The 13,133-nt window shown below is 41.4% G+C and overlaps 1 protein-coding gene across 2 annotated transcripts in view; it reads left to right on the top strand.

Annotated features, from left to right (window-relative positions):
• Nucleotides 1-12,910, top strand: part of LOC117513652 (palmitoyltransferase ZDHHC3-like) — a 64,179-nt gene extending 51,269 nt beyond the window's left edge. The window contains exon 7 of one of the 2 annotated variants that reach the window (XM_034173884.1): nucleotides 12,580-12,910. In XM_034173884.1, coding sequence (XP_034029775.1) covers nucleotides 12,580-12,855 — 276 coding nt within the window. In that variant the 3' untranslated portion in view covers nucleotides 12,856-12,910. The remainder of the gene's footprint in view (nucleotides 1-12,579) is intronic. The other variant, XM_034173883.1, reaches the window with a different exon arrangement.
• The last annotated feature ends 223 nt before the right edge of the window (nucleotides 12,911-13,133 follow it).

The raw sequence follows: 13,133 nt of genomic DNA, 5'->3' as shown, positions 1-13,133 counted from the left end.
AAATGTTGATCCAGAATCTGGATTCGGATCGAGATCACCTCCAAAATTTAATGGCGTCTTCCATGGCCCAATATGTATCTGTGTTAAAAATTACATCAAAATCCATGCAGTAGTTTTGAAGTACTCTTGCTAACAGTAATCGTTCAAAGCATATATAAAGTGAAACGATCCAAAATCCAGATCACCTCATAAATTTCATGGGTTCTTCAAAGGCCTAATATGTATATTTCATGTAACCTTTATTTAACCAGGTTTGTCCCATTGAGATCAAGACCTCTTTTGCAAGGGAGACCTGGACAATTAAATCCATCTAACCTGCATGTCTTTAAATGTTGGAGGAAACCGGAGCACCCAGAGGAAACCCACGCAAACACGGGGAGAATATGCAAACTCCACACACAGAGGCCACAGGTGGGAATCAAACCCATCTGGATTGATCTGGAATGACGCTCTTATTGAATCTTATCTTATTGAATGACGCTCTTACTGTGAGGCAACAGTGCTAACCACTAATCCACCGTATATGTGGTGAAAATTGTCAAAATCAATGCAGTAGTTTCAACATAATCCTGCTAACACACAGACAGACAAATAAATAAATGCAGATGATTTTATTGCATCCTTGGCAGACGTAACAACTGTAAAATATTTAAAGTAGTTTAAAAGCAGTTGATCTCAAATACAATGGGTGAGGCAAAACAGAAACCTGATCAGAAAATGGACGGGGCATAGCGAGACAAACCACTTAGAAAATGGATGTGGTGTGGCGAAACAGAAATCTGGTTAGAAAATGGACAAGATGTGGTGAAACAGAAAACAGACAGGGCGCAGCAAAACAGAAACCTGACAGGGTGTGGCGAGACAAGATTTGGTCAGAAAATGGACAGGACATGGTGAAACAGAAACCAATCAGAAAACAGACGGAGGCTTCCGGTCTCCTCTGACCTGAATACTGAAACGCCCTGCTAACTAGAGAATAACCACAAAAATATATCAGAAACAACTGGATAGCGGGGTAACCATGAAGATGAGGATGAAAAGCAAGAAAAACGCAGCGGACTTAAATGAAAATGATGAGGAACGACAAGCTACAGAAGCAGGGCTAATGCTAAAGATGGCGGACGGCAGAGAAGCACTGAAAGACCAAAGGTAAATATGGAATGTATTCTGCAGGAAATACTCGAATTCCGAAAAGAGAACAGTCAGCAATTGGAGGATATAAAAGATGAGATTAACAAAACAAATCAGAGGATTGAGGAAGGAGAGGAGCACATTGACAGCACCAAAGCTGGGCTGCTAACAGTCGAGCAGGTGATAAGAATTATGTTTAAGATTCAGCGGCAACATGAAGAGAAGTTAATCGGGCCAGGAGGCTGAACACCACACACTGTACGACCAGACCTGTTAGATCTATGATTTTTTTATCTTCACGTGTGTGGTCTCTCAGGTTTTGGAAACCTAAAGATAATTTTAAAATCCTGTTGTTTGAACCAGGCTTAAGAGAGCATCGTGCCACGCGAGGTGGAATACTTCTAATTTTGGACTACGCCATTTTCGTTCTAGCCTATGGCTAGAGGACATGCAAGTAATCACTGAACCAAGGTGAACCAAGGGGGGGGGGGCGGGTTAATATAAGTGGGGCAACCATGTCGAGTGTAGTTTTGAGCACTGAGTTTAAATTATCCACAAGACGGTCTACTGATTGGGCATTTTTCAAACATGGAGCTAAGATATCAGGCAGTCTAGCTTCGAGTTCAGTCGTTGTTGAGGAGTTGATGCGTCGCCGCAGTGATAAATAAGGTTGTTGTTCCACTAAACACTGTCAACCTAATAAGTGAGTGATCAGAGACCAATGATGACAACAATACCACATGCAAGAACCAAATCCAGGGTATTTCCGCTAATGTGCATCAAATCCTGAATGCATTGCTGAAATCCTAATGCATCCACAATTTCCATAAATGATTTGCAGAGGGGATCAGAAGACTTATTTATATGAATGTTGAAGTCACCAATAATCAGAATGTTATCAGTAGTAGTTGACAAGTTAGAGATCAACTCACCAAATTCATCTAAGAATTCAGAGTATGGGCCAGGGGGCCCATATACAGTGACAAAGTATTTCAGCTGATTTTTGTTCTTCTGACCTTGGCAATACATAGCATTGTGGGCAGGGTGGAGAATCAGATGTTCAAATGAGTTATATTTGTGACCCCCAACAGCTAATAAACTAAACTTAGATTTATAAATAAGAGCAACACCCCCACTTTGCTTCGCATCACGAGGGATGTGACTAAATGTGTACACCGGTGGGCAGGCCTAATTTAAGGGGAGGACAGCTGTAGGCTTAAGCAGGTTTCACATAACCCAATCATATCTAAGTGATGATCCATAATTAGATCATTAATCAGCAATGATTTTGAGGACAGTGATCTTATGTTAATGAGACCCAGACTAAGGACCTTATTGGGGTTGACAGTTGGACTGTTTAGATTTAGGAGTGGTTCCAGAGTAGCATGTATAAGATGCCTGGAAGTAGGTTTAGGTTTGAGACATTCCACGCAGGTTGTAGGTAGCAGACACAAAATATTTGATATTGCTGGAACAGCCAATGGGCCACCCTCAATTTCAACGTCATCCAATGTAGTAATGGGTATTAAGTTTGCAAAGCATATACCTCTATGATTTTTATGGACACATCTGCGGAAACAGGCTACAGTCTCAACAGGACGAATTTCCCTTCCTGCCACATAATAAACTGCACTATCACCATAGTGGATTTTCTGCACTAATTTCCCCGTTAAGCCAATGGATTCCACACCCACATTTGTCATAAGCCTTGCAGGGTCTCTAAAAATTTCACAGATATAAAGCAAAAGAAGAAGTCCTTCGCAGAGCCTGAGAAAAGAAGGAAATCCTCCTCAAAGATCATAGAATATATTATGATCACGACTACCCTTCCGCCGTCCTGAATAAGAGGAAGGAATACAACGAGGTGAAACGAATGTTAAAGGTGAGGAACATCCACTTCCAGACGCCGTATCCAGCCAGACTGCGGGTTTTCTACGAGGACGGGACATGACTCCATCACACGATCAGCGAAGCCACAAGAGACATGAAGGCCAGGGGTCTCCCAGCTAAAGCTGTTCCCCCACCGGAGGACCCACTCCAGAAACTGAACCAGGACCCCTGGCGCATGGCGGACCACAGAGCACTGACCTCAGAGAAAAGCTGCAGATGTTCAGACGACAAACTTCTACTTAAAAAGTAGTGAAAATGGCCAAAAGGAAAAGAAAGAGAAAAAAGAGAGACGGGAAAAAGCAAGCTAACACACTCAATTCTACTCTAGTTCAAATTTCAAAACAAGACTGGTAAGGAGTAAAAGACAATGCTATAAATAATAGTGTATAATTAATCAAGACAAAGAACATATTTTCCTCAATACAGATGTATATGGTAGAGAGACAGGTTTCTGGCCTGGCCCCCCGCCCCGCCCCCCCCCCCCCCCCTTTTTCTTTTTACTCCAAATCTACTCAAAATAAATAGATAATAAAATTAGTTGGAGGTTGACAACAATAACCATTTAATGCAATGGATGGTTTATGGTCTAAACTGCTGCGGAGCACCCTCTACCTGCAGGTGCCTAAAGAGGCAAAGCCAAAGATATTCTGGCTATTTAATGGATCATTTGATGAATTCCCTTTTTTAAAGCTAATGTTTTGTACTTGTTCAGCTTGTTTAATGTTAATAGCTGCTTTGTTCATGTGTTCACTTGTTTGCACTTCAGTATGTCACAAGAGGGAAGATCTGTAGCAGATAGTTCTGATACTCTGAGCCTGCTTAAAAAAACGAGATGGCTCATCAAAAACACACATTTGTTTCCTTCAACGTGAATGGAATGTTCAATGCAGTAAAACACAGTAAGATAGTTTTGAAAATGAAAAAAGAAAAGGCACAAGTTGTGCATCTACAAGAAACACACTTAAATGATGCAGAACATGAGAAATTTTAAAAAATGGCTTCTCAAACCTTTTCTTTTCATCATATAAAGCTAAGCACAAGAGAGGTGTAGCTATTTTACTTTCCAACAAACTGGCTTTCCTATGTTCAGAAAGATAAAGAAGGAAGATTTATCCTGGTTAGAGGTATACTAGAAGGGACAGATGTCACACACACACACACACACACACACACACACACACCCCCCCGCCGGAAGTCGTCTTTCGTTCTATAAGAAAATCTTTGATAGGATAGTGAGTCATTTTGATGGGGTCTTAATCTGCATTTGCAACCAAAGCGAGATGTGTCAAACCCCTCACATGCCTCTAAAGCAATAAGTAAAAAATTTTAAGAATTGATGAATGAAGTAGTATTAATTGATATATGGAGAGAAATGTTCCCTGCTGCTAGACAATACACATTATTCCACTGCCCATTCAGTGTACACTAGAAATGATTACTTCATCATTGTTGGCTGAGATAAGTCAAAGATTGTGGACTCAGAAATTGGCACAATGGACCTAAGTGATCATGCCCTGATATACCTCACTCTCAATTTGGAAAGCTACAGGAGGAATACAGCATGGCAGTTTAACTCCAGCCTCCTCAATGACCCACTGTTCAAGAAGCAAATGGCAAATGAAATTCAAATGTACATAGAGGAAAATGCTAATGGAGAAACCTCACCACTTATGATATGGGATGCAGCAAAGGCTGTCCTACGGGCGGGATCATGGCTATGCCCTCGCTCAAAAAGAAATTATGCCAAAGATAACAGCTTGAACTACAAAAACAATTCAAGCAATTGGAAAGCTTCCATGCACTAAATCAAGATTCAGATACACTGCAAAAAATAAAAACGTTAGAAATGAAATGAACCTAATTTCTAATCCAATTACATTTGTTACGCAAATCTGATTGGTTAATCGTGTGAGATTTCAGACCATAAAATATCACCTTGACAGTGGCAAAATGTTCAACCATTTCACATTTGATGTATTACGCTGCGCCCTGACCATGTTGTTACGCAGGTGTCAATAACGGGGCTGTCAACTGAGAGCAAGAGAAACTAGTGCTGTGATGACGATGGCAAAATGCGTGGCTTTAAGTTACCATACTAAAGTATTGATGTGGATTCTGATACAGAATTACTCAATGCAGCTGACAAGATGGAAGAATCTGTGGGTCTGCTCACAGGATTTCTAGTTTGACATGAAGACGTTGTTGCTACGAGCCGAACCCACCCTTTGACAACTTACAGAAAAATAAACCCTGCAAATGATGGAATTGGATAAGAATGACAATACGTCCCTTGTGTCTGATGATTTGTGGACGTTAATGCTGGATTATGGTTGCAAAAATCCGTTTTAGTGGTAAAACTCCTTTTTAAAACTTGATTTGTGACCATAAAATCCAGCATTAATGTCCGCAAATCATCAGACACAACAGAGTTGTTCCCTAAGTATACGCAGGAAATTGAGAAGAAAGTGCTCTTTACTAGACAAAGATATTATGAAAATGGTTCTAAATTTACAAAATTACTAGCTTGAAAACTGAAAACGCAATATGCAAATAATACGATAAATAAAATATGAAACCTGAAAAAATAGCATGGAAAGCAAGCAAGAGCAGATTGAAGTGGCTCTATTCTAGGACAACAGAAGCTGAAGGGAATCAAACTGACTCATTTCTGGAAACTCTAGATTTGCCAGTTATGACAGAGGAACAAAACAAAGCTCCAAGTGCAGAAATAACCCCAAAATAATTAGTAGATGCAATAAACAGCCTAAAAATTGCAAGAATTGAAACAATGAAAACTAATATATTACCGAGGCTCCTTTATCTATTTCAAATGTTACCAATCCTAATTACAAAAAAAAAATTGGTGAGTCAGATAAAATAATACCAAGATTTATATGGCAAGGGAAGAAACCCAGAATTAAAACACTACAGCTACTTAAACAGAAGGGGGGATGGGGTCTACCATGCTTGGAAAACTACTATATCTCAGCACAGATGACATTTCTGCTCTGCTGGTGCAATCCCTCAAACAACGCACGAAGATATTGAACGCAGTTTGATACCTGATTTACATACGCAGGCTGTATTACCGGATAAAAATCTACAACAGTACATAGATAGAATCAAGAATCTGTGGGTGAAATCTTCTCTCAAGGTTTGGAGATCACTAATAGAATTCATCATAGTACAGAAACAGCATTAGTGAAGGTTACAAATGATCTTCTTATGGCCTCAGACAGTGGACTCATCTCTGTGCTTGTTCTGTTAGACCTCAGTGCTGCTTTTGATACTGTTGACCATAAAATTTTATTACAGAGATTAGAGCATGCCATAGGTATTAAAGGCACTGCGCTGCGGTGGTTTGAATCATATTTATCTAATAGATTACAATTTGTTCATGTAAATGGGGAATCTTCTTCACAGACTAAGGTTAATTATGGAGTTCCACAAGGTTCTGTGCTAGGACCAATTTTATTCACTTTATACATGTTTCTCTTAGGCAGTATTATTAGACAGCATTGCTTAAATTTTCATTGTTAGGCAGATGATACCCAGCTTTATCTATCCATGAAGCCAGAAGACACACACCAATTAGCTAAACTGCAGGATTGTCTTACAGACATAAGGACATGGATGACCTCTAATTTCCTGCTTTTAAACTCAGATAAAACTGAAGTTATTGTACTTGGCCCCACAAATCTTAGAAACATGGTGTCTAACCAGATCCTTACTCTGGATGGCATTACCCTGACCTCTAGTAATACTGTGAGAAATCTTGGAGTCATTTTTGATCAGGATATGTCATTCAAAGCGCATATTAAACAAATATGTAAGACTGCTTTTTTGCATTTACGCAATATCTCTAAAATTAGAAAGGTTTTGTCTCAGAGTGATGCTGAAAAACTAATTCAGGGCTTGACAATAAGGCAATTTATGCACTGGCCCACAGGGCCAGTAGAATCTGAAAGTTACTGGCCCGGATGAAAATATCACTGGCCCATACTTTCACGCCTGTGCCGAACCGGGGGGTAACTGATAAGAATTTTTTAAATCAACACTCAGACATTAGAATTGGGTTTCCTTAATGTAAAAACACTTGAAAACAAATACAAAATTCTTATACTACATGATAAAAACCTTAAAGTGAGTAAACTTTGAAAAAAATGTTGATAGGTAACTGATAGGAATTTTTTCAACACTCAGACATTAATACAAAAATAAATTTATTTCTTGATCATTTACAAAATTAATATGTTAAATTTCATAAACCAAGTTCCCTTGCTAATGTTGTCACCGTGGGGTTCCCACAAGGGCATACTGATTAGACTTTTAAACTGGCGTATGAAATCATACCACATTGTCTACCAGGACATGGTATATTTATACTTACTTGTTAGCATATTCTGGCATGGCCCTACAAGTTCCACAGAAGACAACCTCACTCTCCTCATCACGCTCCAGCTATGGCCGTCTTTTCTTCCAGGAAGTTTGCCAAGTTTTCCTCACCCTTTTCTTCTCATATTCAGCATCAGCAGCCTTCCTCTTCTGTGCTTGTTTTGAGGGTGATAGCTGTTCTTTCCTTTGCTTTCCTGGTTTCTGCCCAGGGGCAGGAGGTTTCAAGAAATTCATAATATTCACTGCGCTCGATCTTGCTTAAGCGAAAATGACGCGTCGATGTTGAAGCGAAATTTGCGCCACATCAGAAGATGCGCCTGCAGACGAAGTTTGTCTGTACTTCGGCAATGTTCCCAACATTGCGAAGTGGTGCAACATGTCCTGTCTCTGGTAGCAGCCTGTGAGCAGGACGTATGTCTCTTTTGTCCTTTATTTCACAACTATGACAAGAGTTTTTGGAGGAGCAGCAGCCCCACAGCAGCGGGAGTGGAGTTTCTTTTTCTTTTTTTTCTTTTTTTTTTATTGTTTACATGTGCGCGCGTGAACGGGACAGTTGGTCCTCAAGTTGGGTCCTGCAGAGGCAGAAGGACCGCTGAAAGCAGCCATCATCCAGACGCAGCTCCTGCAGCAAATAATGATACTGCCTGAATTGGGAACGTCTCATGACGTTTGTCAGCTTTCCACAACAACTCGCTCCGTGTGATCAAGGTCCGTCTGTTGGGAAAGTGTAGTGACACGGACCCACAACAGGGGGCGCAAATGAACGGTCAATAGATGAGCCAAAATATAACAATTTAATGTTGTGAATGTGCACAACGAACATACAGACAATCTCAGAATATCATAACAGTCAATATACAAAGGTGACGTGTGGGCAGGCTCGAGGATAGAAGACGTCTGTCCTGAGAAGAGCCGGAACCACACGATTTCCGCCGCCCCAGAACCTGGTGAATACTGGAGCCACCAAGTCCCGAATTCCCAGGTGATCACCGTCCCCGACTGTCGGATCTGGTACTGCTGGCGAAGAACAAAGACAGTCAAGTGTGGGTGTGTGTACACCCAGTAACAACAACGGTGGGAATGCCACCTCCACCTCTCACTCAATAACTTGCAGAGTACTGAAGATTCCTCAGGGAAAAGAGTGCCTTCTAGCGCACTCTCAGCTTCCACTGACAGCGGTACCGGTACTCCTGCAAACACTCACAATATACAAACAATATTGCAAAACGGCTGAGGATATTACCTCCAATGAAGTATGATATCTCTGCAACGAGGTGGAGATGACGTCTGGTCTTTATGGAGTGAGATGATGTTGAGTAGATGGGTGACAGCTGTCAAGAGGTAATGAGCGACAGCTGTCACCCCCGGCTGTGTCCATGGCGGCAGCGCCCTCTCGTGCCTGAAGCCCGCACTTCAGGCAGGGCGCCCACTGGTGGTGGGCCAGCAGTACCTCCTCTTCTGGCGGCCCACACACAACACCGTCATGTTAACTTGACTGACAACCGGAGCCGGCGAGCTGAATGGAAGCTCCTCCTATTTGATGATGCACCGGGGAGAATTTTCGCAGCAAAAGCAGAGCGACACACCGGGTGAAGGAGGCGCGTCCGTTGCCACGCGACCCCCGCGAATTTGTAGCATCTGATCGCGCTCGGTGTGAACGCAGCATTAGACTAATAAATCTGCCCAAAGCGATTTTAATTCTTACTGGCCCATACGGACCAGTGAAATATGAACTTCACTGGCCCGTGGTGGCCCGGAACATGTAAAAAAGGCAGCCGGGCCATCGTACCAGTGCTATTGTCGAGCCCAGTAATTCATGCATTTATTTCCTCTAGGCTGGACTATTGTAATTCATTATTATCAGGTTGTCCTAAAAGTTCCCTGAAAAGCCTTCAGTTAATTCAAAATGCTGCAGCTAGAGTACTGACGGGGACTAGAAGGAGAGAGCATATCTCACCCATATTGGCCTCTCTTCATTGGCTTCCTGTGAATTCTAGAATAGAATTTAAAATTCTTCTTCTTACTTATAAGGTTTTGAATAATCAGGTCCCTTCTTATCTTAGGGACCTCATAGTACCATATCACCCCAATAGAGCGCTTCGCTCTCAGACTGCAGGCTTACTTGTAGTTCCTAGGGTTTGTAAGAGTAGAATGGGAGACAGAGCCTTCAGCTTTCAGGCTCCTCTCCTGTGGAACCAGCTCCCAATTCGGATCAGGGAGACAGACACCCTCTCTACTTTTAAGATTAGGCTTAAAACTTTCCTTTTTGCTAAAGCTTATAGTTAGGGCTGGATCAGGTGACCCTGAACCATCCCTTAGTTATATGCTGCTATAGACTTAGACTGCTGGGGGGTTCCCATAATGCACTGAGTGTTTCTTTCTCTTTTTGCTCTGTATGCACCACTCTGCAGTTAATCATTAGTGATTGATCTCTGCTCCCCTCCACAGCATGTCTTTTTCCTGGTTCTCTCCCTCAGCCCCAACCAGTCCCAGCAGAAGACTGCCCCTCCCTGAGCCTGATTCTGCTGGAGGTTTCTTCCTGTTAAAAGGGAGTTTTTCCTTCCCACTGTCGCCAAGTGCTTGCTCACAGGGGGTCGTTTTGACCATTGGGGTTTTTACGTAATTATTGTATGGCCTTGCCTTACAATATAAAGCGCCTTGAGGTAACTGTTTGTTGTGATTTGGCGCTATATAAATAAACTTGATTGATTGATTGACTAATTAGAAAATATAAACTGGACGTGGATGTTAGAATTTTAAGTTGGTGTGCCTGTGATTCGGATTTCATACCAAACAAATTTGATGATAGATTCAAAGCTTGGTTCGAAAAAGGCATCACATCAATGTGCAGCATTATACAGGATACAATTATGAGTTTTCAAAGTCTAAAGGATCATTTTTCATTACAAAAACAAGATTTCTATAGATATCTTTAGCTACGACATTATTATAATCATAAAATAAAAACAGGGACGGTAGAGAGGCCAGTAAACCCTTTGTCCAATTATTTATTGATGTATATGAATTGAGAGAGGGATTATGTTCCGGTTGTGTAAGTCTGCAGAATTTAGAAACTAATTCAACAAAATATATACAAGTTAAATGGGAAAGGGAAGGAAGCATGACAATAACAGACAAAGAATGGGAAGACATCTGGATATTTCAATGGAAAATGACAAAATCTCATGCATGGAAGGAATTCTGCTGGAAAAATGTAGCCCGATAACTTCATGTCATCTCCTGATGACTCTTTTCTTATTCTTCTTTGTTGGATGTGTTGTGTTCTGACTGCGCCGTGTGAACCGTTAACTTCCTGTTGTGACACAATGCAGCTATGATGTTCTGAGTTTGGCGGATGAAAGTGACATTTTAAACCTTTTTTAATTTTTAAGTAAAATTTTTAATATTTTGGAAGTGTTTGAGCACATGTGCACAGAATAAATTCTTCTCCGTTGCAATGCAAACAGCCTGCTTGTTTTTTATTTTATTTTTGGATGTGGTTTATTGACTTTACAGTCGGCTCTGAATTTAATCTGAAAATTAATCTGAATCTGAAATTTTTATGTTTTTAAGTCCCTTTGTTTTTCCTCTTCCATCGCCTGACCTTTGACCTTCCTTCTGCCCGTTTCCGGTCTTGGTCTCTCTCTCTCTCGTGCATTCATGCATTTGATTTGGTTGATCAGTCGCTCTGCCAGAAGAAGCTTCTGATGCAGAACTCTGTAGGTCTGACAGAGGTAAGATCGCCACGTCAGCTCTTCTGCTTCAGACGTCACCCGCATGCTGAGTCCCATCTGACACAGTGTTCACTGTTTCAGATTCAACCAAACATCAAGGAATGAGTGAACCCCATGTGCAGAAAAAAAACAGTGCATGAAGCATCACCCCCCCCATTTGACTTTGTGTGTGTGTGTGTGTTTTAAAGCCCCTCTGTGTAAAAGCTTCCTAAAATTATTGCGCTTCCTTAAAGTTTGTTTGGAGGAAAATGAATCTCTGACATCTGCAAAAAGCTGCAGGTGACACAGAAAAACACGGTTGTGCTCCGATTTATCACCACCTTCGCTTTAAGACGTTTTAAAATATGTTTAGAAACAAATACAAATTAACTCATGTTGTACAATCACAATATTTAAGAAAATGTTCTGTAATTGCATAGTTGCTTTTGTACAGTGAAGTGAAAAGACACAGTTTTTTATTTCACTGTATGAAAACATAAATTTTGACATTTTATTAAAATCTCTGATTATAGAAAAAATGCTTCATTTCTGAGCCGTCAGAAGACATCGGGACTGTATGAAACAGTGATGAAGCTCACTGACGATCACAAAGCTTTACAAACCATCTTCACTCAGCTATGCTTTATTCACAAAGATGAATCAGATCAAGTATTTTCACTTCACTTTTTGTGGAGAAGAGTCTGTTTATTTCTTGATCAGTCTTGTTCCATCATCTCCCACTGCGAGTTGTAAACTCGAATCGTGTTTCGTGACAGGTCAGACCCCTGCTTCAGGCATTTTACGCTCACAGTGACAATAATAAGGCCTCCACGTAAATGTGTTCATGTTGTGCCGAGGTGGTGAAGCGGTTTACAGCGCAACATTTTCAACCACCACTAGGAGGTGCTAAAATCCTACACAGAGGGGCTTTAAACAGTGCATGTTCTCAGAAACGGGAATTATATTGGACTAAAATAAATTTGAAGTTGCAGTGAAATGGAAAACATATTCTTGCACACGTGCATAAACTGCACTGCAGGTTTGCAGATTTTTTTTTATAAAAAGTTGCAGCAGTTTTAGAACAAATAAATATTCAGTTGCACACATAAAAAAATGCAGTTTTAATTTTCAGTATTGCAGCATGCACTGAAGTGTTTTTACAGGTAGAATTGACTCGTCTGTGAACCAGAAGTAGAAACCAAAGTCTGATTTAATCTCATTATTTCTGTTAATGGTTCAACGTTTGCACCACTGAAGACAATCTGACGTCTATTTCACTGTCTCTAACTCAAAGGTTAAAGCTGGAACGTCTTTTTCTGAGACTCAAGTCTAAAGCGTTCTTGTGCTGTCTTGTTTGTGCTGTCATCGTCTTTGCTGTAATGCATGACAGCCGGTGAACTTAGTTTATGCTAAAACGACTTTCACACTCGTTCTGTTCTGTCTCCTTTAGGGAATCGAACGTCTGAAAGGCGAGGCGGGGAAATGGGGGAAGACGCCGTGCTGGGAGGCCATGCAGGTGGCGTTTGGTGGCCCGTTTTCTCTGTCGTGGTGTAGCCCCTTCTCAGGACTGAGCTGCAAGAAGAACTCTGCAGAAGGTGAAATCGTCCCACAGGGGGAGATCATCGAGGAGGATGTCATCGAGATACCGCTGAGCGTCAGCAGCAAGGCTCCGCGGCTCAACTCTGGACAACATCCGAGTGATGCCAAAAACTCTCTGCAACTTTGATTTATGAGTCTGAGCTCATACTTTTTTTGGGCAGCACGGTGGATTAGTGGTTAGCACTGCTGCCTCACAGCAAGAAGGTCATGGGATCAATTCCCACCTGTGGCCTTTCTGTGTGGAGTGTACATGTTCTCCCTGTGTTTGTGTGGGTTCCCTCCGGGTGCGCCAGCGTCCTGCACATCCAAAGACATGCAAGTTAGGTGGACTGGACACCACTAACAATTGTCCGTAGGTGTGTCTGTGTTTGTTTGTTTGTCTGTCTGTGTCAGACTGGTGTTCTG

The sequence above is a fragment of the Thalassophryne amazonica genome, chromosome 7 (genome assembly GCF_902500255.1).
Source record: "Thalassophryne amazonica chromosome 7, fThaAma1.1, whole genome shotgun sequence".
Classification (NCBI taxonomy): Eukaryota; Metazoa; Chordata; class Actinopteri; order Batrachoidiformes; family Batrachoididae; genus Thalassophryne; species Thalassophryne amazonica.
This window is presented reverse-complemented; position numbering and strand designations above follow the sequence as displayed.